Source organism: Heterocephalus glaber, unplaced genomic scaffold (assembly GCF_053883595.1).
Source record: "Heterocephalus glaber isolate CG9 unplaced genomic scaffold, H.glaber_assembly_v1.0 deba00001688, whole genome shotgun sequence".
Taxonomy (NCBI): Eukaryota; Metazoa; Chordata; class Mammalia; order Rodentia; family Bathyergidae; genus Heterocephalus; species Heterocephalus glaber.
In genome coordinates, this window is record NW_028258413.1 from 9,102,841 (window position 1) to 9,128,508 (window position 25,668).

The following is a 25,668-nucleotide window of genomic DNA, read 5'->3' on the forward strand; positions in this document are numbered from 1 at the left end:
CAGTGTGTGCTGTATTTGTGGGCCTTGAAAATTCTTTACCCCAAAACACTGTTTTTACTTCGTGGAAATCATGAATGTAGACATCTAACAGAGTATTTCACATTTAAACAAGAATGTAAGTATTCATCAAGCTTCTTCCTTTGGTGCCATATGTACTGACTAGCCATGCACACTGATAGCTAAGAGTGCATACGATCCATTGCCTAAAAGTAAAAACTTCTAAACTGACAGCACTTCATGTCACGCCTTAGTTCTTTAAAAGCATGAATAGTTATACTTACAGTTTTTTTATAGTTCAATTTTTAAAATTATGTTCTTTATAAAATAATCTAGGAATCTGAATTAATATTTGATGTAATTTATACTGTAAGAAATAGTGATTAAATTACCCTTTAAAACCAGTCAGCATACAGTACAATCTGTGTAATAATGATTCTGGATAATAACATAATAACATGCAGGAAAGTAATCCTACTTTTGAGTCTCACATCACTCACGGAAAGCACATGGAGGTCAGTGTGAGCCCAATTTCTCTATTTCTGGGCCCCATAGCCTCTGCTCTCTGCTGGATTTTGATTTCTCCCATTAGACAATGAACCTAAAAATGAAGCACTTCACTGACGATTCTTTTCTTCCCCTCAGTGTTTCCCACTGTCCACTGAAACTTAGATTTTTCTGCCATTTCGCCTCCTATTCAGTGCAATGTACTGATGTCTCCTCAGAACAGTCGGTGTGAGTTGGTAGGGGAGAAGCAATGTAATGCTGGAAAATTTCTTTCCATCTGCTTTTCTACAAAATCATTCAGAAAATCAGCCGGCCTTATGGCCAGGTCTCTTTTTTGCTAGACAAAAAGTTATAAAAATTATAAAATATGGATGAATGACAAAAACAGAAAAAGACTAAGTATAATAAAAGTCAATATATAAATCTTAAAAAGTAGTCTTGGAAGATTGCAAAGTGTGTTCGTTTTGTGCTCCTGATATCATCCTGGCAAAACTGTTACAAAGAAATTACACTATTTCAGAAAGGAAGCCACTGTCTCAGTGCAGTGGTTGAACGGTAGTCGTGACATCACATGAGTTCATGTCCCTTTCGATTGTACGCTAACAGGTAAAATAAAGTACTCGGAGCGCGTCTACGACGCCTGCATGGACGCCTTCGACTGCCTGCCCCTGGCCGCCCTGATGAACCAGCAGTTCCTGTGCGTCCATGGCGGGCTGTCCCCAGAGATCAACACGCTGGACGACATCAGGAAAGTAAGTGTGTGGTGGCAGTGACAGAGGCCTCGGCCGCCCGCCTGCCTTCGCCCAGCACGCGGTCCGTCAGAATTCATGATTTGACATAGCCCTGAATCTTTTCTGTTTTTTTCTCTTTGAAAGGAAAATATATTTACACCAGCAGAGTTTTCATCCCTAAGGCTCTTGGCCCATCTTGCTGAAAACATGAAATAGTCGACCTCTAAAACCATGTCCTTCATTTCCCTTTGGCTGCCCCACCCCAAAACAACCCATTGTGTTGGGTTGGTATATTTTTCAAGAAATGTTGCTCTTCCCTGGGAAAATACCACAATTTCACCCTTAAAATTTGTTCGTATTACTTAGGTTTAAAACCTACCATTCATTTCAGCCTAGAATGTTTACATAACAATAACAAAGGCAAATGTGAGAGTCTGCTGGTCCTGCTGACTGACTGGATGAAAAACGTGTACTTCTTAAGAAGTGTTAGTGTTGGCTGTTACTGTCATTCCAGCCAGCGGAAAGAATCTAGATCAAATGTAGAAGTGCCTTGTATTTTTCATGAAAAAATACAATAATATAGGGTTCTTTTATGTAGTGGAAGAGACTATCTTTCATTTCTTTGTTTATGTTTGTAACTGATAATTGCAGCAGGGTAAGAAAAATGAGAGTAATAAACTCCACATATTTTACTTGGTACCAAAATGCCCCAAAGAGAAAAAGCAATGAAAAAAAAAAATGTATGTTTCTCTTTACATAGTATTATTTGGAATTATTTTCAAGTCTCATAATTTGTTTATATTGACATGAATAATGTGGTTGGAGGCTTGTGCTTACTGTCTTGTTTTCTATCTAAGCAGAGTGTTCTGCAAGAACTGTGAATATTAGAAAACCACATTTTTTGTAAGACCTTTCTTCCACCTTCAAAAACCTAAGAAAATATTCTTGTATGTATCCCAGAGTTCTAAGAAAAAAGTGTGGCAGTAATTCTACTCCTTCTTTCTTTCTTTCTTTATTTATTTATTTTTTGGTGATGGGGATCGAACTCAGGACCTTGCACTTTCGAAGCAGGCGCGGTGCCACTGAGCTAAATATCCAGCCCTCTGCTCCTTCTTTAAAAGTTAGTCTCACCAGTAATTTTAGAAAGAATCGCTTGGTCACATTATTCTAACTTACTATATTTGAACTACATATTAAAATTGGGAGTTGCTGATTTGTTAAATAAAGATTTGACGTTTATTTACATGAGCCTCCTGTGTTATGAATAGGATGACCTGTTTGCAGCTGCCATAGGGTATGGACACAATCCAGAGTCTAACCCATGCTTAGGACTTAGGAAGCCTTGTCCAAAGTCCACCTGGCTGTCACTTTTTTAAGTAACTGTCATTTAGTAGCTTTTTCCATTTCCCTTCAGTTTGGAAACTTCAGAATCTGAGAAATCTATATGCTGATTAACATTACAAGTTAATTCCATCAGCTACCTTAAGTTAATATTAAATTAGTAGATAGCATTTTTCCACTTTGTTTAGTGAGAAAGAAATCAAATAGCCATATATCCTTGTATCATATTGGTAACCCAGTAACCAATTACTGCAGTAGATTGGAAAATGGAACAGATCAAAGTCCAAGCGTGGTTGTTCTGTTAAGGAATGTCAGGCATCAAGATATTTCTGTTTTATTGGCTGCCAATGACCAAGTTTTGTGGGATGGGATGGAAAACAAGAAACTAGGTATCCTCCTAATTGTGAGAATTAGAGTTCACGCAACATAGTCCTTTTAGTGTTTAAATGGAACTATTGTGAAAAATTCTCTTCCGAAGAAAATAAGTAGAAAAGATATACCTGTTGGGCTATTTTATTGAAGATGATTATCAGCAGAAATATCCATAAACTTCTGCAAAATGAATAATCACCTTTATATGATTTTCATTTGCTGCGTTTCTTCATGGAACTCATAATGTTGAGGAAATAACTTATTAAATCTTGAATATATTTATACATCATAAATCTCTACTACAGTGAACTCAGTATTCTTTTAAAAGTTCCTTGGTTTTTTAGAGATGAATTATATTTGGGAAGGTAAAACATTCAAGGTTTTTCCTTAAGACCTCTTCATAAAGGTTCAAATAAAGGGCAAAAATGATTATTTACTTTCCTGTTAGGAAATGCAAGATTTTTATTTTAAAAATTAAACAAAAATACTTAACTAAATCTTTGTTCCCTGGTCTGTGTGTATCCATTTTCATTTGCTTCTGGCACTGGTCTTGCTCTGGATTTTTTTAAGCATTATAGAGATAGGATTCAGGTATTCCAGCCTTGGAGACCAGGGAGGGAAAACTCTTTTCTACTGGAATTTAAAGAAGCCACTCCCCTGTGATCTAATGAAATCAATAAGTACACGTCTTGTGGTATATTAAGTAGATTTTAAAAATATTTCCTAGCTTCAGAATTTACTTTCCTGAATATTTTAGGCCCTGAGTTATATAATTAAGCTCCACACTTGGCCATAAAATGATCTGAAATTTACATCTTTCCATATGTCAATTAGAGTTTCTACAGAATTTACTTTATTTAATTTTGTATTTGTTGATTTTTACTGTAAACAGTATGAGCTTTTAGAATGCACTTTATAACATTTCCAGAGTAAACCCTATAGTTGGGTTCCTCTCCCAGACCTTTGGTTGGGGATTGCTACTGGTCAGAAAGTCTTTCCACCTCTGCCATTACACATCTAAAAATAAATTCTTATTTCTCTGAAAAAAAAATTTATGTTTTTATGGACCAGCATTACTTTTCTTACATGAATGGTTTCAAAAGCATAAATTACTTAAATCTCTTAAACAAGTGTAAGCTTGAAATGAATATTTCCTTACCAACATACTCGTTGAAATATAGAAGGTCTGATATTATTGAAGGTTTTCACTGGGTGTTGAAAATGTGAAATGTTTTCTCATTTTCTTTAAGTATTAGTAAAGCCCAGTATGTGGCCAAACCATCACTTGCATCCTTTGCTTTAGCCTGGGAAAAGTAGAAGATTTGATTGGTTGTCTGCTGAATCTTTCACTGATCTCCATTGGATTTTTCAGAACGTGAAAAAGTATTGAATCTGAAGAATATAAGTTCTTAATTCATAGCCCATTTTAGCCTTGTTTTTAAGAAGCTCTACAGTATCTGCTTTACCAAAGAGTCTTTAATTCTAGTCAAATTAGAAAAATAAAGTGGCAATATTATAAAATTATTGGTAAAATCATGTCATACTGTTCATACCTTCTAAATCCACATTTTTAAATTGAAATATGACTTTGCTAACATTTATAATGGGGAAGTGGTGTCAGGTAAAACTGTCAAGTGAAGAATTCTGAACTCAAGAATGACCATTGAAATTCGGAGTTATTTTACTATTTCATTATTTTCTTTTGTTCCACTTAGATCAGATATAGAAGACTTGTGCTTTAATTAGTAACTTAGGTGACCCCTAACGAGTGGACATCCAAAATGTCATATAATGTATGGGCCCTCTTAAAGTGAAAGCTCACTGTTCTCAAAATCCTGTTGTTAAATATGAAAATCATAAGGCATTCTGCATCCGGGCTTCTAAATAACAGTTTAGTGGTGGCAGTAGAGGGGTTAGAGCTCTTCCTTCCCAAATGAAACAGAAGTAGTATCACATTCATAGATAGATGAATAGATAGAGATGATGGATACTTAGCCAGATGATTGATAGGTACACGGATAAATAATGGATAGATAGATGATGGATTGCTGGATGATACAGATGACAGATGCTTGGTAGATACATAGATATGTAGATGAGAAGACTTAAAAGAGAATGGGAGAAAGGCTAAAAGGAGGACACAAGAAGGATTGAAGAACAAGAGGGATGTGAAGGGAGAGATGAGGATGCAATGGATGAGTGCCTCGGTGGAGGAGGAAGACAGGAAATGGAGAAACTGGGAGAGGATATCAGGAGGAAGGAAGAGCAAGCTGCCCAGGAGTGGGTGGAGGAGCGGGGCTGGGAGGGGCAGGACTGGGTGGTGCTGGTGTCTGCTGTCTTCTGAATTCTGTTTCCGAAGATTAGTATTTTGCTCTCCGTCCTCTATTTTTCTTAGTTAGACCGATTCAAAGAACCACCTGCTTATGGGCCCATGTGTGACATCCTGTGGTCAGACCCGCTGGAGGACTTCGGGAACGAGAAGACTCAGGAACATTTCACGCACAACACAGTCCGAGGGTGTTCGTACTTCTACAGGTGAGGACTGGGAGGCCAGCCGCTGCGATTCCTGGCCGGGCCTGGCTTAGTGAGGGCGTTTCCAGCTTCTGTAGGAAGCAGCTGTGCAGAAGGGCCTCACCTGAGAAGTTTGGCTCTAGCGGGTTCTGCACTTGCAGAATGGGATATGAATAAATGGCCTGATGTAAAACGCACATGCGTGTAATCTCTGAGAGTAGGAAAGGCAGGGAAACTCATGTGGTGTGAGGGTGGGGCGGCTTCTGGAGACTGAAGGGTGTAGTAGATAATTTGTTCTCCTGTCAAGACTTGTAGGAAGATCATCCATCACCAGCCTTAGTTTTTCATTCAGTCATGGAATCATGTTTAAACATTGTACGAGTTCTCATAATTTAAATCAGAAAAACAGCTTTACATTGGTTAATTACAGTACATTCAAGTCATTCTCATATTTTTTAAGTTTGCCAGGCCTCCTAGATATGTACAGCCTTGCAGCTCTGCAGGTCTTAGGCATCCTAGTAAATTTATTTTCAGCACCTTGACAAGCTGAGGTGCAAAGCCCAGGGCTTTTGCCATGCACTCCCTGACACTTCTGGCCCCTTCAGAGGGCAGCCCTGACACATGGGTGTCTGTGTGTCCTTGTGTCTTCCTGGTCACCTCCAGTGTAGCCCCTGTGTCCGATTCTCCTCCTTTCCCCTGGGTTCCTGTCAGCAGACAGCAACTCAGGGAAAATTCCCAGACAGAGATCATTTATGAAGAAGTTAGGAATTTTTAAATTCTAGAGTACATATTCCTTTTCTTTCTTTTTTTAACTTAAAAACCAAACCCAGTGTTCCATGAGTTAGTGCTTAAGCCCAGCCTTGTCATCTAAGCTCATGGCATGGGTAGCAGAAATCCCTCGAAAGCACATCCAGCTAGCTGCCTATCTGCCTGCAAAGGAGGCCAGTGTCCTCCTCTGTGTGACTTTGATCAGATTCAAATTGTGTGGAAGAACACTTTGTTCTTTGTGTTACATTTTCTTATAGGGGCAAAACCTTTCTTTTATTCATTAGTTGATATGATAGAGAAATTATTTTGGGAATAGAAAATCTTAACTTTGTAAAGCAGAATGTTTTTTGCTATGCACATGAGTAGGGAGGTTTACCCCAAACTTGTTTCTGAAAAAGTTTGTAGCTCACTTCTGTGTTTTAAAAATCTGGACACCAACTCTAATGAGTCTATTTTTATAGTCTAAAATATGGTGACATGTGCTGTAGAAACAAAACAAAGAGAACCAGCAGAATGGCTCCACAGCACCTTCTTCCCCTAGGGCCAATCCAGTTTCTCCACCCATTTTTGTCTTCTGCCTTCTCTACCTTTGCTCCTGGTCACCTTGCTTTCCATCTACCGTCCTATCTCTAGAAGGAATTCTAACCCCCTTCCTGTCTCCTGATCCGCATGATTCCTGGAAGATCTGACACAAGAGGGAAATTTTTCAAAAAGACCTGTATTTCATCACAGCAAGTGCTATCTTTCTTGCTTCCTAGTGGCTGTTACAGAGCTACTGCTAATCTTGTGTAGTGTCTTTTATTCTTTTGTACTAAGTTTTTAAAAATTATGTGTCTAGTGTTCTCTGCACCTACCTGGATTACAGCTGCCCTCAGAACAGAAATCGCTCCCACCCCTTACCAGACCCCTCCCAGAGCCACTGCAGCCTCTAACAGGAAGAAAATCGTAATTATTGGGAAATAAGTGACTTTCTCATTCTTTCTATAGCTTAAAGTGTTGTGAACTCTACTTTTCCTACCATTTTATGTGTATAAAAGTATGTGTGTGTTGTGCTTTTCACCTTGGACGTTTTGTGGGTTTTGATCATTTCCATTAAGGCATGAAGGTATTACAGAAAATTTGGCTTGTTTTCCATTACTATTTAATGCTCTAATGTATTCTAGGCAGGTAGTGCACCAGTTATGGCATTCAGGTGATACTCAAGTATTTTCCCAATTTATTTAGGAAAATATTTAAAAGCTTGAGTATTTCACTATGTATATTTTAAATTTCTAAAGTTTTTCTTCAGAATGAACTCTCTCCATGCAAATAATAAAGTTCCTCATGTGATGCTGTTACCTAGCAAACTGCTGCTATGTGAATTTCATTTTTCTTCAGATTTTTACTAAAAATCAGACATGTGTTCCCATGGGGAGAAACTTAATCTAAACACCTGAAAGTATCGAACTTAGTGTGAATAAAATATTTTAAAATGTTTTTCTGAGAGTCGGGTAAGAAGAGTGCAGTTCAGCCCCTTGCCCGATGCAGAGTGGTGACAGAGCGAGGTGCCCATTGTCCTCCTGTGGGAACGAGAGTGCCAGTGTCACTCAGGCAGACGTCCAGGCCAAGGACTGTGAGGATGAGGCCCAGAGACAGGGAGGGCCACTTCCTGAGAGTGCCCTGTGCCACCCCTGGGCTGGCATCGTACAGCTCAGTGAGCACCACCCATTCTGCTGCCCTGAGCAGGGGCCCGGCATCTCTGTTCCTGACACACTGGTGTGGAAAGGACACACCCTCACCTTCCTTCACGGGGAGCAGAAGCCTTTGAGGCCACCCCGCCCAGGCCCAGCCCTGGGTACCAGTGGCCAGGTTCTCTCTCTCTCTCTCTCTCTCTCTCTCTCCCCCTCTCTCTTTCTCTCTCTCTTTCTCAAAGTGCATATGCACAGAAACTATTTTTGGATTGTGATCCCATTTTTGCCCCCACCCCCCAAAAAAGAAAACCAGTTTTCACAATCAATATCTCTGTAATTTCATCCCAGTATTCTAGGAGGCTGAGGCAGGAGGATTGCAAGTTCAAACCCAGTTTGGGCAACGTAGCAATGTAGTATGAGACTCCATCTCAAAAATAAAGACTGAAAAAAAATTGCCTGAAGATGTAGCTCAGTATAAAGGCCCCAAGTTCAATCCCAGTATTACAAAAACAAAAGCAAAAATAAATCTAACAAGATACTATCTTTGTCATATTTTTTCCTGTTGATCAGGGAATTTGTACAAATGTAATAGCATAGAAATTATGTTCATCTTCTCTTTTATAATAAATTATTTTAGTGACATATATCAGGTAAATATTTCCCCTAAGTGCTATTTTATAATTCATACATGTTTCCCATGGTGTATATAGTTGAGATTTTAGTGAATATTTGCAGTTTGTTTATGAGTATTGATATCCTGTCTCTTGATTTGAATTGTTTGTAACATACATTTATCTCATGAAAATTCTTACAGCAGAGGCATAGTTACTGTAAAGGGTTTTTAAATTGTAATTTATAATTTGAATTTCACTTATAATAGTCCCTCAAGTTGAGACTTTCTTAGAACAGGACAGCGTGTTGAGTGTTTTTCTAAGTCAAGAGAAGTAAGTCTTGGGAGAAAGTCCTCTTGGTTCTGTTTAAAGCACAGCCCCAAACCCCTGTGAGTCTCCATGGTGCTGCCGCTGACGCCAGGGGATGGCTGCCCAGCGCCTCCTCTGCCGCTCCCAGCTGGGGCTCTGCACATCTCACAGCTCACACAGATCAGGGGCTCTGGGAGAACAGAGTTTGTGTCTTCAGGCCGGTGCTCCAGATCCGTGTATGCTTTTGCTCCCTCTGTGTGTAGATGGAGCCGTCTGGTTGGTTTTCTCCGAGTGAACCCTCTTGGTGGTGTGTGTGTGCTTGCTTGCATTCGCACACACAGATCACAGGTGTGGGGCCCCTCCACAGGCGGTCACCCTGTCTTCAGAGCCAGGGACTGTGTCATGAATGACATGTGCTCAGACTGGGTATCGGGCACACGTGTGCCCCCCGAGATTACTTCCTAACTGACACCTCTCTCTCCTCCTATCTCTCACAGTTACCCGGCTGTCTGTGAATTCTTGCAGCACAATAACTTGTTATCCATACTCCGAGCCCATGAAGCCCAGGATGCAGGGTGAGCAGCACTGAGGGTTGGTGAGCGTGCATGTGTGGTGCCCTGACCTCTTCACCGTGCCCTTGTAGGGCCGGCCCATTGCCTGGCCACTCCCTGGAAGGATAGGCCTCAGCTGCGGACAGCCCAGGTGTGACCGAGGCCGGGGTGAGCGGCTGCAGGTGGCCATCAGGTCCCATTTGGGGCTCTTGCCAGTCCCGGTTAGCTCATCTTCCTACGGGCTATAAGGCCACCTCTCCTTACCTCCCTCTACACACTCACTGCTCTCCCTAAGTGAAGATTCCCAGCTGCTTTTCAGCCTTGGTTTTGAGCAGATACCTATTTACCTCGTATATGACTCCTTATATGGCATTCCTGATCCTCATAGAGTTTTAAAGAACAAACCAAATGGTTACATAAAATTGATTTTGTGTTGTCTGGTAAATTTTAAAGCATAGACCAATATTAAGAGTTACAAAAAAACTAAGAAATGTCCAATATTCCTTTTAATGATTGATTCATTAAAATATTCCTTTTAATGATTGATCAGGTTTAGGATGCAAGGTCTGATGCCCTTGCCCACTCTGCCCACTGAGGGCTTTACTGCCCTCTAAGGGACTAAGATCATCCCTGCATAGTTTTGAGTTCCTGGAGAGTAGGAGCGTTTCCTTTTAACACTTGAGTGCTGAAATTGCTAGAATAGATGCCTGCACTCCAGAGGATGCCAGTGTCTAGGACACTCCTTCTGAGGCTGGCCTCTCTCCAGCAGTTACTGTGGTTGCCGTGCCCAGCCACAGGTGCTCAGACCCCTGTCTCCACTCCTGGGGACGTGGCGTCACTCTCTAGCTGTCTGCCCACTTGGGACTCATTTATCTCACTCACCAACATGCCTGAAATCGTTTGCTTACTTGAAAGTAAGTGGGTGCTCAATCAGTATCAACAAATATTTTTGTTTAAGGTGAACAATTGATTGATTCTTTGGGAGAATTGGGACTCCGCCGTCCAGTTTTTGCTGTATTTGTTAACAAATAAGGTGTAGCCAGCTTCAGTACATAAAGTCCAAGTCCGGACCCAGGGTTCAGAGCATCTTACCTCTCATGCCAACTCACCCTCCCCAACAAAGCACGGCATCCACAGAACACCCCAGAATGTTTCTTGAGATCTTAACAGGTTGTTTTCTTCTGGGCAAAGTAGCACTGTCTCAGTGGTTCCAAAAGAGAAGAGTCAAAATCGTTTTAATATTATACATTTTAGGGTAGATACTGACCTACCTGAAGGTACCACGGGAGCCACCTTCTTAGGCCCACCTGCACAGCACGTGTCCGGGCGGGCAGTGCTCCTCCATCTAACGAACTCGAGTAGCGGGCCACGTTTTCATCTCAGGAGACAGAAAAGCCGGAGTCTCTTGCACTCTTGGATCATTTGAGAACTGAAATGTTACACATTATGTTTGTGTTAGTCGAGAACAAGTAGTAGGATTGTTGGTTTCTTTCCACAGATCTGGTGGATGGTCTATTTTATTCCTGATTAAATATTACCCTGCTGAGACACAGTCTCAGACCTGCACACACCAGCAGGGATTGTAATAAATAAAATTCTAAAATAGCAGCAGGCTTAATTAGTAAAACCCATAGATTTAAGGAGGCATTCTTTGAAAAGAAAATCTGTCTAGGCAAAGTGCTTATATTGAAACTATATAGAATACTATAGATTTATAGAGCAATTGTCCTGCTATTAGTGGTAAGTCATTGGATATTGCTGTACTTACTGGACATTTTATGTCAGAAATGCTGGCAGCCTTCTGAAGAGTGTGTTTATGGGGTGTTTGTATGCAATCATTAGCTTTCACCGTCTTTCTTATACACTTGGAAATGAATTATGATTTTCCACTGAATTCCTCCTGCCCAGAGGTTTGGTAAATTTAGAGACTGCCTCTCTGTAGATTGCAGTGTGAGTCTGTTTTCCCCCCTGAAATGGGAGCTGTGAGCATGAGGCTTTGGAGAGGAAATTTTACGTAGTGTTATGTAATTGAAACTCCTGCAGAAGATAGAACTTAGCTCATTTAATTTGCTATTTCCAAGTGTATAATTTGGTGTCATCTTCTTTTCCAGACCGGCCTTGGTTTAACCTTTTGTTTGTTGTTTTCAGGTATCGCATGTACAGGAAAAGCCAAACAACAGGCTTCCCTTCTCTAATTACAATTTTTTCAGCACCAAATTACTTAGATGTATACAATAACAAAGGTAGGTATTTTTACATCCTTCTTGCAGTCTCATATAATATGTGCAACAGTTCAAACACTGTCTTGTTTGGATTTGGAGTTTAGCACTTTCAGCTATTCTTTTTCTTTACCTTTCCCGTTATTGTTTGATGCCAGTTCCAAGCTTGCACTCTAAGGCCTGGGTGCAGGTGGGCAGGGTGGGTCCTGGCACTGGTGCTTTTTAAATGTTTTCCAGGACTTTTCTGTGTGGGTCATGGCTGACCAGCACTGTGAAATAGACACAGACTTTGAACAAAGTAATATCTGAAGGCAATTCAAAATCATGTCCCTTAAAAAGCTTGTGGCTTTCGATGAGAACAGTGTGACCGTACGTGTACCAAGTGTGCGGCAGAAGAAGCTGTAACTCGGAGTTCACATTCAGATTGCGTTTATCGATAGCTGCTGTGAGTCAGCCCCGGTGCTGGGCATGATGTGTTCGTTCCTTAGAGCTGAGCACTGTCAGCCCTTTCTCCTTCTAGTGCACTCGCGAGTCCTTGCGGTCCACTGCTTGCTGCCACTCACCCAGGAGGCCCTGCCCTGGGTGAACCTGCGCTCCAAGCCAGCGTGCTGGGCTCTTTCTGAATTCGGGCCTGAAGGAACTAGGAACAAGCGATGTATGTTACTGGCCTCAGGGAGATGGGGAGGAGCATGAAGCTATTGCCTTCCTTCCTGGGGCAGCTCCTGAGCTGGGGTCAGCGCCCAGGGTTCTGGGTGAGAGTGGAGGTGCGGGGAAGGCACCAACTCAGCGGGCCTGGTCTGGACCTCACACTGGGAAGGAGGCTGAGCATGACTTGGAGAGAGAGGGACATGGGGGCAGGAGGAGGAAATCCATGGAATGGAACGATGCCCCTAAGGCGAAACAGCCCCGGCAGGTGTGAGCTGTCTGAAATCACCGGGGCTGGGGGCCGCTGCCACCTCTGTGAGCTGTGCTGGGTGGCTCTGTCAGTACCTGGTGACTCAGCTGCCTGAGGGCAGCCTTAACCACCCTTATCCCAGGTGCCTGCTGAGTGTCCATGGCCTTTCCCAGGTGCCTGCCTTTGTTTCCCTCATGTCCCATGCCCCTGTCTAGACATCCACTTTGTTCTGCTCAGAGCCAGTCTGGTCCTCCCTCTGTGTTCTCTAGAGCTCTCAGGGGTCCTGGTCCAGAAGGCAAAGTAGGTAGAACCCAGTGCCCCATGGAGCCACCTGTCCCTCTGTCTCCACACCTGAGCTTCTGCAGACCCAGCGTGCGGCCCTAGCTTCCCTCCTCCTGCCCCAACAGCCACATCTGTTGGGTGAAGCTCGCTATGGCTGCACAGCCTCGAGGTGGCCATGGTGACTGACCGGCTCTCCTCTGGCCAGAGGGCCTGGAGGACAGGAGACACCGAGCAGCTCTGCCCCACCCCATCCCGGGTTCCTGCACATGAGGTGCTGCCCTTTGTGCGGCAAGAGGACTGCGGAGGAAGAGGACCCGTGTTCTCCGCACAGACGTCCGGGTGCCTTGCTAAGAAGACGAGACCTAATGTGATTTAATGTGGAACTCAAGAGAACCAACAGGAAATACATTCAACAAGGGGTGATTTTCTAGAATGGTCAGAGAAGGCTTTAGGATAAAATACGATGTGGATATTTTAAAATGGTCAGTGTTTGATAGGAAGGAGAAAAACAGTCAGGGACGTGACTTTTATAAGCAGCAGACACTGCATGAAGCCAGGGAAAGGTTCTTCTTTGGGTTGGATGAAGCCCCCAGTCTTGATGCGAGAGGGCCCCTGAGGTGCCCCCTGGGGAGTGCCAGGCTTAGTCAGTCATCTGCGTGACCCTGTAATTTACCGTGAGTTTGCTCAGGATTTGTAAGTTCTGTGACATTTAAATATTTTTCTGTTTAACATAGGGAAAGGCATGCCCAAAAAAGACATTTCCTTGTCAGAGCCTGGTTGCTAAGGAACGTGCACTGTCCTTACCAGTCTTATGACAACCAAACACAATCCAAACAATAGAAACGCCAAAAATTGAGGTTGTCTTCCCTAAGAACAACTCGGCCTGTGTACTCTGAGAAACCCAGCTTCCCTGGGCACACCGCTGCCTTCATGCCTGGTACGCATCGTTGCTTGTGTCTCTGATGTGACAGGGCAGGGACTCAAACACAGACTTCACTTCTCTGAGGTGATACGGTCCTCTCACTTTTGTCTCTGCCATGGGAGAGATCACAGGCTTTCAGGAAGGGGATGAAGTGTTTTATTTTGGGAATCTTTTTATAAAACCAGAAATTCTCCTGAGAGAAAAAAGATAAACTGATAGGAAGAGGAAAGATGTGTTCTTCAGTTAGAGCATAATTTCAAAAGACTTTTGTGTAAAAATTTCTGAAGCACTTTAAAGCCATTATGCTGTGTACGTTATGTGGGAGGGAGTCAATTGTCTACCGCAAAGTGAGGGTTACTCATTTGAATAAAATCATCGTTAACTACAGTGTTCAAAAGCAGCGCAATGAAATTGGGCTGTAAGCACCCCTAAACGTAACCACGGAAAGTAACAGCGAAGTACCTCTGAGTTAGCCGTCTGGTTCTTAGAATCCATGAGCTCACAGGACCTGGAATGGTACCCTGCTCATTACAGTAGGATTCGGTTTGCAAAGCTCTGGTGGATGAAGACAGCAGTGAAATGAAAATGAAAGAATAAGAAAAAGGGCTTTCTTCTGCCATCTTAAAACTGGGAACCATCGTGGTCAGGTGTAGATTCAAATGTCCAGGAGACTCAAAGAGGTATTCTTTCCTGCCTGCAGTTAACGAGTGGCGTCTGGAAGGTTCTGACTGCATGTGGAGCGTCTGTCACTGTTGCAGGCCCATAAATCCTGTCGGTTCTCCTCTTTCCCAGTCTGGACCACCTCGGAGACTCCCTTGCCCACCTCCTTGCTTCCGTTTCTGACTCTGACAACTCCAGAAAGACACCAGGGCCATAGATGTAGGTTGGAATCACAGCTCTGCTGTGAAGCTACTTTGAATTTATTGGATAGGCAGTGACATCTGTATGAACGAGGAAGAAAATATTCTTTTGTGAATAACGCATGAAATTGCTTAGGAACAAAATGCTGTGTGATATTAAGACATTATCATAATTCATTATTTCATGTTACGATGCCACATTTGGTGCAGGACGTACTCCTCTTCAGCTTTTTATGTATTTATTTCACCTGCCTTCCTGACCGGCCTCTCTCTGGGTAAACCCTTTCCTAAACCCTTTCTGGGCAAACTCCTGTTCTGCTCAGGGCCCTGCGCTGCCCTGCATTTCCCGGCTCCGCCCCTTTGCTCCATGCTTCTTCCCATCCAAATACTGCTTCCCCTCTGAACATTGACGGTCCACGCCCCCCCAGGTCTCCTCCTTTGAGTTATGCAGTGCCAGTCATTTTCTGCTGTGTGCACTGTTTCCTTTCTTCTGGTTAGCTTTCCCCTGTATTTCAGATGCATGGCAATCAGAGTACGAACAGCTGGGGACACGAGGCTCTTAGTCTTCGTGCTAAAGCCTGGCTCTGTACTTTGTGTGTGGCCGGAAGTCAATACTGGCATGGATTCTGGCTCTATTTCCTTGGGAATTAGTGAAAAGGGACTGCCCAGTGATAGCATATCAGTATTGACCTAGAGATCTTTCTCTCATCAGAAGTCACTGCTAAAACCAACGCTGACACCTTTTCCAAATTGGAGATAAATATTGCAGAGTGCTTTGTCTGGATGGCTTTCTTCAGTGAATCTGTGGCACTAAAAGAGAGCCACTTCCTAATTACCCAGATAAGCTACAGAGAAGAGAAAATGAAGTAATAATCCACAGCTTCATGTTTTTCAAAATGTACACCTGTAAAAAATGACTCTCCTCCTTGCACTTACAACAACAAGCTTTTATCAAAAACTCCACACACCTTGGGCCGAGGATTTAGCTCAATGGCACCATGCCTGCTTCGCAAGCACAAGGACCTGAGTTTGATCCCTGGTACCAAAAAAGAAGGAAAAAAGGAAAGAAAACTCCAGACACCTGGCACCATGCTAGGTGTCAGGGAAATGAATTGCATGACACAGACATGGCCTAACCCTCAGAAGCCTTATAATCTGGTAGGATGACAGATATTAAGTAAATTTTCCAATAAATACTGAAATGTATTTGAAAAATGCTACAAAGACAAGAGCAGCATCCTAGGAGGGTAGAAATTAGTGGGTGGGGACTGGGAAGGTTTCCCTGTGTAAGTGACATGTAAGACTATAATAGCTGGCAATCGAGAAATCCTGTGGCAGATGTGAATGCTGTTTTAAACAATTTGTTTTACCCAAATACCAAAACGAATCTCTGGAAAAACGTGTTTTACATCTTGATAAAAACAATCAGATCCTTTCTCTCTCTACAGCTACACGCGTGATTCCACAGAATCTAAAGTAGACCACAGAAGGCCTGCTCTGTGGTTCGGATGAGCTCTTGGAGGGAAGGGAAGGGATAGGGTGGGTGGAAATGTGATAACTCAACACCAGGAAAAGCTAACAGACCGTAAAATTAAGGACCTTGATTAAATGAAACGTAGTTTGGATTTGCAAGGAAAATCTAAATGGAAACCAAACTAATTTAGCAATCAAGACCAGAGATTAAACTGACAATCGAGAAAAAAATATCAGTTCAAATATTGAAACAATTAAGGAAGAGATACATGGAAAATTGGCTTTAGAAGGTGGACAAGAAGAACAATGTTTGCTAAAATTGAGATGTTAAAATCTATGCTTTTTAAAAACATGATGTTTCAGATGTTTGAACTACACAACCTGATAGAATTGCTGATCAGAAGCATTCTTTATAGTCATGGACTAAGGAAAATGGCATTTATAAATAAAAAGAGAGTTTCAGCTTGGCAGGAAGGCACCATTGTAAGAAAGAGTTGAATCACTGATCCCAGGAACTAAGATGGCGGTCATGATAGCGGCCCTTGGAGTGGATGCAGCACCCAGGAGCCTGCAGGCGGTGGTCCCAACCTCTGGACAGTGTGCACAGCATGGTGCGGCAGAGCCAAGGTGCCCATCCCCTACTGCACCATTGTGTTGTGCACTGTGAGCGCGATGCCTGACACCCCTGGGGTTCAAGGCCCAGGCGATCAGATCCTCGTCTCCTTAGGGCTGGTGGGAAGGAGAGTAGAAGCTGCGCCCAGCCAGCCCTGAGGGCACCTCCTCCTCTTGCTGTGGGTGTGTCCAAGCCCGTTCCCTACGAGGTTGCACTGTGTGTACAGCACAGGCTCCCCGTTCTGTAGTCAGAACCTTTCCTAAGCGTGGTTGTCACCTTTCACGCTGACACAACACATTAAAAACATTGTTGTGTCCTTGTAACCACAGGCATAAATAAGATCACTCATTCATAAACTGGATTCACCTGACCCGGAGCCTTGCCCCTCAGCAGTAGTTTTTCTAACCTTTGCTTTTCTCTTGTCATCTTCTCAACCTAAAGCTCTTCTTGGTCTTGATCAGCTCTTAAATGTAAGCATGTATGTATTGGTAGTATTTTGTTACTTTATTTTTGCTAATGAATTGTAGGCCAGGCTCTTTTGTTGTTGTTGTTTTGCTTTGTTTTATAACTAAAGCAAAATAATAAGCAAGACATCCCCCCTCAAAATTAATTTCATTTATCTAATACACATTCTGATTTTAGCCCTAGGAGCATGTAGAATTGTGCACACCAGAAAGATAATGTCTTCATAATGATTATTAAGCCTAGGAGAGACACCATATGGAACATAAGAATTTACAAAGGGGCAAGGCAGAAACTGTGATGAGAACTCTTAATGCTGACTCTTTTTATGACCAATATGATGATTTATGTAGACATTTAAGGCTTAAGAGGACTTGACATGGATTGAGATGAGCAGTGAGTGTAGGCAGGGGTCTGGGCGATGTCTCTGATCACTGAATGCTCCACTGTGTAGAATCAGCCTCACTGTCCACAGTCGTATCACTGTCATCTTGGCTGATACAGCTCAATATACTTCCTTTAAACCTTAGGTTGGTAATACATCTAGAAAGTGTATTTCCCTTCAACCTTGCTAGGATGCTCTGTATGCCCACACTATTTGCTTTGTTTCTACAAGTAGTGTTTACTTTAAAAATAGTATTTTAAAGCACCACGTGCTAGGTGCTGTGCAGTTTCTACCTAAGTGCATCTGATCTCCCAACAACCTTAAGAGTCACCTTGCAACCTTGATTTTGTGGGTGAAAAGTTAGGGAGTAGAGCTTGCATCCTCTGCCCAGTGCTCCCCAGAGGCAGAGACTCCTCAGCGCACTGTCCTGGAGCCCAGGTTCTGCTACCTCTGCCTTTGCTGCTGGACCCGGTGCTGTAGTGGGAGAGGCTGGGACCAGGTCTGCCGATCTGTTCTGCCCATCATGATTCTGCTGTAAGATCTTCCGTAAGAAGAGGAAAGCTTTGACGTGAAGAGGCATTTGTTCTCACCTTAGAATTCCAGGAGTGTTACAGACATTTGCATCAAGAGAGTGGAGTTTGCGTACCTTTTACATTTTCCTGAAGTAAGAATCCATTCCTCCCTGTCAGGCGCATCTCTGGCCCCCTTGCACTGGCTCTTGCTCCTGTGAGCAAAGCCTGCAGGCCACTCTGTGAGCAGGTCAGTTGTAGAGCAGCTTCCACTTAATTAGCAAGAGGGAGGGCAAAATGGGAAATAACCCATGAAGATCAAATGCATAAGAATTATTCCCACAATGTATTTTAATTGAATTAATCTATGTATAATCTATGTAATTTTGCTCTAACAAGTAACTTTCTTGATTTCTTAAAACTCATCACTACATAGTTGTACATTTAGTGAAATAGTTGTGCATCTTCAACCAAGAAATAATACAGGGAAATACCTGGTTGTCCTAGAGGTTTGCTGCACAATGCCTGGGTTTCAGATCTGAAGGTCATAGGAAACCCTAAGGGAGGACTACGTCCCACCTCCCTGCCAGGGCCTCCACACATTTCCATCCAGACCCCTTGATGGTTACATTCTTGCTGATGGTCACATTCTTGCACTGGACAGAAACTTTGTAATCTAGAGGTTAATTCCGTGCAAAATATTTATCAGGGGAAAGCAGTAACACTATAAGTAGTGTTAAGCACTTGTGATTCATTATCTAGAAAGTCTAGACCTGTGAAAGACTCCCCAGAGGATATCAAATCATCTTCTGTGACTGTTGCCATTGTAACGATGCTGACAGTAGGTGTAGGGACTGAACATCAGCTCAGTGCTGAGGACACCTTGGGGATAACAACCCAGAACCAACACCAACCACAGCACAAAACTTGAGACCCAGTGCAGCCCTGTGTGTGAAGGGTGCCCTTTGGCTCCGTACAGATAGCTTTAGGTTATGGAACTCCTTCAGGGTGTGAGGCAAACCGGAACTGCCGGACGGCAGTGACCACAGCCAGCTCTGGGCCTGGTGTCCACGGAGCCCACGCCTCCTTCATATCCTAAAGCTCCAGTGCCAGCTCTCTGTGGTTAGTCCTGGCTTAGATAAACCTGATGTTAGCATTATGCTAACATGGATCAGAACAAAGCAGTGGTCAGCTGACGCTGCAAAGGGACTCACCAGTAGTTCTTTCTTGTTAACAAGAAATGTTTGACCGAAGACATTCAAATCCTCTGTGTCAAGCTGTGATCCTAGTAATGATTCACAATGGTTGACCAGGCTTGAACTCCTTCCAAGGATCAGCTTTTGGCTCCCAGTTCTCTGGATCCCAGCATGGAGCTTTGACACAGGAGGTGGGATCATAAAATGGTAAACAGTCACAATTAGATCAACCTCCCCTACTTGGGGAATTGGAAACCGAGTCAGTAAATTTCTAAGGGGCCGAATATTTTATCTGATCACTTGTTGTCGTGTGTTAGTCATGTGTATTATCATATTTGATATGATAGTCATGTTTATTATCATATTTGATCCTCGTACTTCAAGAAGGAGAGGTCAGGTATTGTCATTCCTGTTTTTAAGTTTGAAAGGTAAAACTCAAAGGAGAAGAAACTTTGGCCCTTGTTCACACATTTGCTCTGATGGAGCCAGTGTGACTTCCATTTCTACTTTTTTTGCACACTTTTTGGCATTTTTAAGACAGAGTTCAGCCTCTAAGCTGACACAGCACTTTTTTTTCTGAATTTCTTCATGTTCTCTAAGACTTCTGTCCATAGGTAGTTATGTGCTGAGTGTCTTGATGTGACACACATTTTATGTTTCTAAAAACCTCTTTGTTGTTCCCAGTTTTTCTTCCCTTCATCACACTCTACCTCTTGGTCTTGGTTTTTCTATTCTCTTTCCTTTATCTTTTCTTTAACCAATACAATTGAGCATCAACTATATACTAGATATGGAACCTAACTGTATAAATAATGATGCCTCTTCATTTCTTCCAGCATTTTCCTTCTGCTGCTTCCCCAAAATTCTGTATTTGAATAATAACCTGGCTCAGAGTTTGCTTGTACTGTATTAAGAAGGCACAAAGTAACAGCTGATGCTGTATTAAAATAAGGCTTATATAATTGTGCACACATAAGATCGGCTCAGATCATTTCACAGAAATGTCTCATGTGATCTCTTTCTTTCTTGTATGTAGGATGATATCCAGTTTTTATGTAGGATACTTGCAGTTAAGGAAGACACTGAAGTAGCATGAAAGATACACCAGTAAGGGTAAAGGAAGGTCAAAAAGTTGCACCCTCTTGGCAAGGGAGGAATGAGGGGAGGGCCGCATATGGACAGGAAGGGATTCTAGATGGTGACGTACATATGTGTGTGTCCTTGATAATGCACATGACAGAATTTGGGTGCTTGGCCCCCAAAACAAAAGGTAATTAGTAGCTGTGTGAGATGAACACGTCAGTTTTATTCTAGAAAACCTTATTGTCTGTATGCATTGCATAAGCATAATAACATACCTTAGATATGCACAATAGAATTTATTTTTTTTAATTATCATGCAGTTTCAGCTAAGATATATATTGTTTTTATTCATTAATAATAAAACCTTAGGCTGTGCGAAATGTAGTTATTACAGGGAACTTACTGAGGACTCATCATCAGGCTTTGTGGAATTGGCCTTCTCTCTGATGCACCACATTTTCTTCTGGGTGCAGGAGAAAAGCACCTGTCCCCATGGGGCCTGGTCTTCCCCAAACTATGATGAATAACAAAACGCCCACGTATGGGTCTCAGTCTCTCCCCAGACCTGCCAGGCAAGTGTGAAGTCACATGAGGCTGTGGGAGTTGCGAGCAGAACCGAAGCAGCTCTTGGTGATCGACTTCTGTCTTCTCCTCTCTTTATTTCTCAGACACAGCCTTGGAAGGTGGTCTCGAGTGGTTCCTGAAGTGCATCCATTTGTATTATATATGTCGCACTGGTGATTAATGTCTTTTGAGGCTTTGTGATCAGAGCTCGGCTTTGCTCTACAGTCCCAGGCACCAGGGTGGCACGCGGCAAGGGTGGAGGATGAAATGCTAACTGCAGATGTCGTGACTGTGCATAGCTGGACTCATTGGATTTTTTTTCATGCATTTTGGTGATGCATAGTTAATGTACAAAAATATCAAAATCTATGAGTAACTTAGTAAGGTTATTCAAGAGACACTTCTGTGTGAATATCTTCTGTTGCTGAAAAGAAAGAAGACACATTGGGATACTTGCATTTTTAAGTTAAAGCTATTTTTACATTTAGAGAAAAGTAAGAAAAAGGACTGAGAATTTTGATCAGTCACTGCATTCATGATGACATCTTTCTTCTGGACGTTTGTGAGCATAGTTCAAATGGGAAGGGAGCAGATAAGCCACACCTACATGAGGAAACTGAGCCCTGCCTGAAGAGACCTTCATCTCAAGAGCAATCAGTGACAGGACTCATCTAGCGGACTGGGCTCCTGGCCTCCCCTCTGAGTGTTTCCTCAAGAGAGCAAGTGGGGAAGGAGGAAACCCCTGTGTCCCAGACAGGATAGACACCGAGTGATTCCTGTTGTTAGGCGACCATGTGCATTGGAGTAGAAAGAGCAGGGTGCTAGATTGACACCAGAGCTGAGGTTTGCTGCTTTCTAAGTGGGACTTGGGCAAATGACCTCTCTGCTTGCTTATTTTCAAAGTACAAAAACCCTAAAATACCCTGCTGAGAAATGTCTTGAGACTGCCGATGCAGTTTGTACAGAGCCAAACATGACACCTGGCATACAGCAGGTGCTCAGTAAATCCACCTCAGGTTAAAATCTAGTGTTTCTATTGCTAATAAAAACGGAACAATGTTTCTTTATTAATAGTAGGTACTCAAATAAACTATTGAGCCAAAGCTGAATAAATAAATACTTTTATCTCACCAGCAACTGAACAGAGCTGTCGCTTAATCTGTGGACAAGTCCTGCCTTCCTGTGTGAATTTGCATCCCAGGGATTTGGGCAAAAGCCAAAGCTTCCTTAATCATGAATGCTACCATCAGCATTAAATCAGTACACCAGCTGGGTCCAGGGTTCATGCTTGTATAATTTATAAAAGACACCAGAGACTATTGCAGAGGGAATGGATTTGGTGTCAGGAAAAGCTGACTTAGAACACAGCAAGACCTGCCAGTGCTAGTTGGGTGATCTTGACTAAGTGCCTTCATTTCTGCCCTGAAGCTCTTCTGTCGTAACCCAAGGGCAGGTGCCTCTGCTTCTCAGACTGGTTTTGAGGCTGCAGTGATGTGTAGAGCCTCTCCCCATCCTCCATGGTACTGTTAATTATAATGCACTTGTACCTTGGTATCCACCAGGGATAGGTTCCAAGACCCTCCATGGGTATCACAATCCAGTATCCTCCTTTGCACTTTAAGTTATCTAGCTCACTATTAGCACTGTATTAATCACTTTCCTGCCCCTTAGACAAAATAGTTACTTAAAGTAACTTAAAGGAGTAGAGGTTTATTTTGGCTCACAGTTTCTGTGACTTCAGTCCATGGTTGACTGGCTCCAAGGCAGAAGCAGCGTGGCCGAAGGGCCTGGCAGAAAAATCATGCTCAGTGCACAGCAGGCAGGAAGCAGGGAGGGGGAGGAGCCGGGACAAGAATGCACCTTCCAGGTCATGAGGTCAGTGACCTGCTCCAGCCAAGCCCCACCTGCTAACAGTGTTCAGCCTAGAACTCATCGATAGATGAATCCACAGATGAGCACGATCCAGTCATGCCCCTTGATCTAATCACCTTCCACACACATGAGAATTTTGGGAGGGATTTTAGATCTAAACCATAATAAATACCCAAAACAATGTAAATGCTATGAAAATAGTTATGCTGAACCATATAGGGATTAATGACAGAAGAAATCTACATGTTCAGTATCAATGTTGTTTTTCTTGTTTTCAAATATTTTCAATGCAAGTTTCACCAAACCAATGATGGGGAAGACATGGACAAGACCAACTGTCCTATTCCCCCTGCTATTCTGCCAACCTAATGTTAAGAAAAGGTAGGGGGAAATTAGAGCAGAAATTGCTCTTTGAAAAGACAACTTAGAGCTTTAAAAGATTGTTTTGAAAATACAAGGATCCATGCCTACTGTAAATATAGTGTTTAAAATGGTAAAGACCTTTTGTAGCTGGTGGTTGAGTAGCACTTGGAAGTCACTAGAAATACTTTACCTCTCGTCGAAAAGTCAGCAGTATTAAAATGATAACTTTCCATGGCTGTTTTTCATTTCCCATGCTTTTTAATGCCATAGCAATGTAGCCCTGGGTGCAGTGACATACAGAATGACTGATAGAATAATGTAAGATAGAATGGTTTCCAGGGGCCGGGGATTTAGCTCAGTGGTTCCACCGCCTGCCTTGCAAGTGGAAAGATCAGAGTTCAATCTCCGGTACCAAAAAAAAAAAAAAAAAGAAGAATGGTTTCCAGAAATCTGTGCAGGACCCAGTACTCCACAGGAAAAGGATAATGATTCCCTTCATATCTGTGTCAGCTGCACTGTCTGCACGTCCCTTCCCCAGTGTCTGTAACCTTATGTTCCCTGGACCATGATGTCCAACCTGGGACAGCACCAGAGCAAAGTCCAGTTACCTATGAGCTGCTGGCAGCATCAGCCTGTGTCACACAGACTGCAGTGGGATGTAGGTGGCAGACAGGTCACAGAACACTACAACTGTTTCCCATACTCTGCACAGACCAGGCCGACCTTCAGGACCCTCTTAGCACTGGGCCATAGCCTCAGAGAGGCATTGCCATGCTGGGGATGAACAGTGTGAAGGAAAGTGTGTAGAAAGCTAAAATGAAAGAAGGTGGAGGCATTAGGGACCACTTGTTTGGTCAAAAAGGACCTGAGGGGAAATATCCACATTCATTCTACCTTCTGAGCATCTGCTCTGATTACTGTGGCACCTGAGATACAAAGAAGGTAAAGGGAGTTGGAGGGAGTCGTCCTGAAGACACTTAGGCAGACTTTTACACAGAATAATGGTGGTTGAGGTCAAATAGTAAAGGCGCGGTGGAGGTATGAAGCAAGGCTAATTCGGAGAAGGAAAGACCAAGTCCTCTGGAACAAATCCGAGAAGGCTTGTGGGAGGGGAGCATGAGTGGGCTGGACTGGGAGTCCCAGGAAGGATTCTGGCATTCAGAGATCTGGGAAACTGGTGGGACAGTGAGCACAGTTGGAAAGCATTGTGATGCTAATGGTTTCCTTCCAAAGGACTTTTTATTGATGGAGAAGCTCCAGCCCAATATTATACTCAGCCTTGTTTTAATGAGCAGATTTTTAGTTGTCTGTTTTCTGTTATCTGTAATCGATGCTACACCATATTCTAATGTAAAAGTCAGCTCAAAGTCAGCACGTGATGAAATGACTTCTCTGTATCTTCAAGCCCTCAACGCAACCAAGAGCAGCTCTTTGGACACCATGTAGGAGCTGCGCATTAGTAACTAAACGCTAGTTGCTAGTCATGTGGTAGAACAATAAAGTGAAATCTTGCCAGCACTCAGGAAGTTTCTAGGAAAGTATCCCTTTTCATATTTAAAAGACTGTCATTTTGAAACAGAAGTGTACTTGTTTTGTAACTGTCTAAAACCAGAACGAGGGCCAGGGAATGGTGATGCAAGTTTAAACTCAAGCTATGATTGTCCCCTCTTCTGTCCACAGAGTGGACATAAGTGCCCCATAAAACCATCTTTTTCAGAAGTCAAGGGTAGAATCTTAGTATGCTATTCTATGTGGAATGTAATCCAAGCATTTTATTAAGTCAAGAAAGCAGTGTAACTTCAACTATTTTGTACCACTATTATGAGTTCTGCTGGAAGAAAAGGTGTTCTTTTTAAAAACAGCAGTGTAATCCAAATATTGGAGGAGATTCTTAAATTATGTCTAATGTATCTTCACCACCTTTATTTGTGTCATCAGGTATTAAATAAAACTAGAAGCTCCTCCTGGCTACAAGAGGATCTCCCCCTCATTCCTGAAAGATGCTTAACTACTTTATATAAATATTTGCCAAATTCACTATTTACATATTATGCACTGTCATAGCATGCTGAGTGAAGTTTAAGTCCAGAAATAGTGTAAACATTCAGGACTGGTTAAGCTATGTGTCGGATAATAGAATTTCCTTGATCAACAGAAGCCACGTGTAGCAGCAGAAATGTGTGCTGTTGAGTCTAACCTGCCTTTTTTTCTGTCTCCTCCCCTGTTGTTTTAGCTGCAGTGTTGAAGTATGAGAACAACGTCATGAACATCAGGCAGTTCAACTGTTCCCCCCACCCGTACTGGCTTCCAAACTTCATGGATGTCTTCACCTGGTCCCTGCCATTTGTTGGGGAAAAAGGTGTGGAGTCTCGGGGTGTCCTGAGCAGCCGGTGTGGAGGGAGGGAAGGAGGGAGGGAGGGCTATGCCCATACACGGGTCTCACCAGTGACACTCCGGAACGGCACAGAAGGCCAGGCTGGGAGTGTGAGGACACACAAGAGGCTTGGGGACAGGAGGGACCTTCAGGGGAATTTAGCCCCCTAAGGACAATCAGACTCTAAAAAATAACAGGAATACAGCGCTACCTGATCTCAAGCAGTGT

General features: G+C 42.9%; 1 protein-coding gene across 11 annotated transcripts in view; it reads left to right on the forward strand.

Annotated features, from left to right (window-relative positions):
• Positions 1-25,668, forward strand: part of Ppp3ca (protein phosphatase 3 catalytic subunit alpha) — a 263,314-nt gene that overhangs the window by 207,499 nt on the left and 30,147 nt on the right. For all 11 annotated transcript variants that reach the window (XM_087198697.1, XM_087198695.1, XM_087198696.1 and 8 more), the window contains 6 exons: positions 4-115; positions 1,111-1,256; positions 5,344-5,483; positions 9,315-9,392; positions 11,517-11,611; positions 25,300-25,425. In XM_087198697.1, coding sequence (XP_087054823.1) covers positions 4-115; positions 1,111-1,256; positions 5,344-5,483; positions 9,315-9,392; positions 11,517-11,611; positions 25,300-25,425 — 697 coding nt within the window. The remainder of the gene's footprint in view (positions 1-3; positions 116-1,110; positions 1,257-5,343; positions 5,484-9,314; positions 9,393-11,516; positions 11,612-25,299; positions 25,426-25,668) is intronic.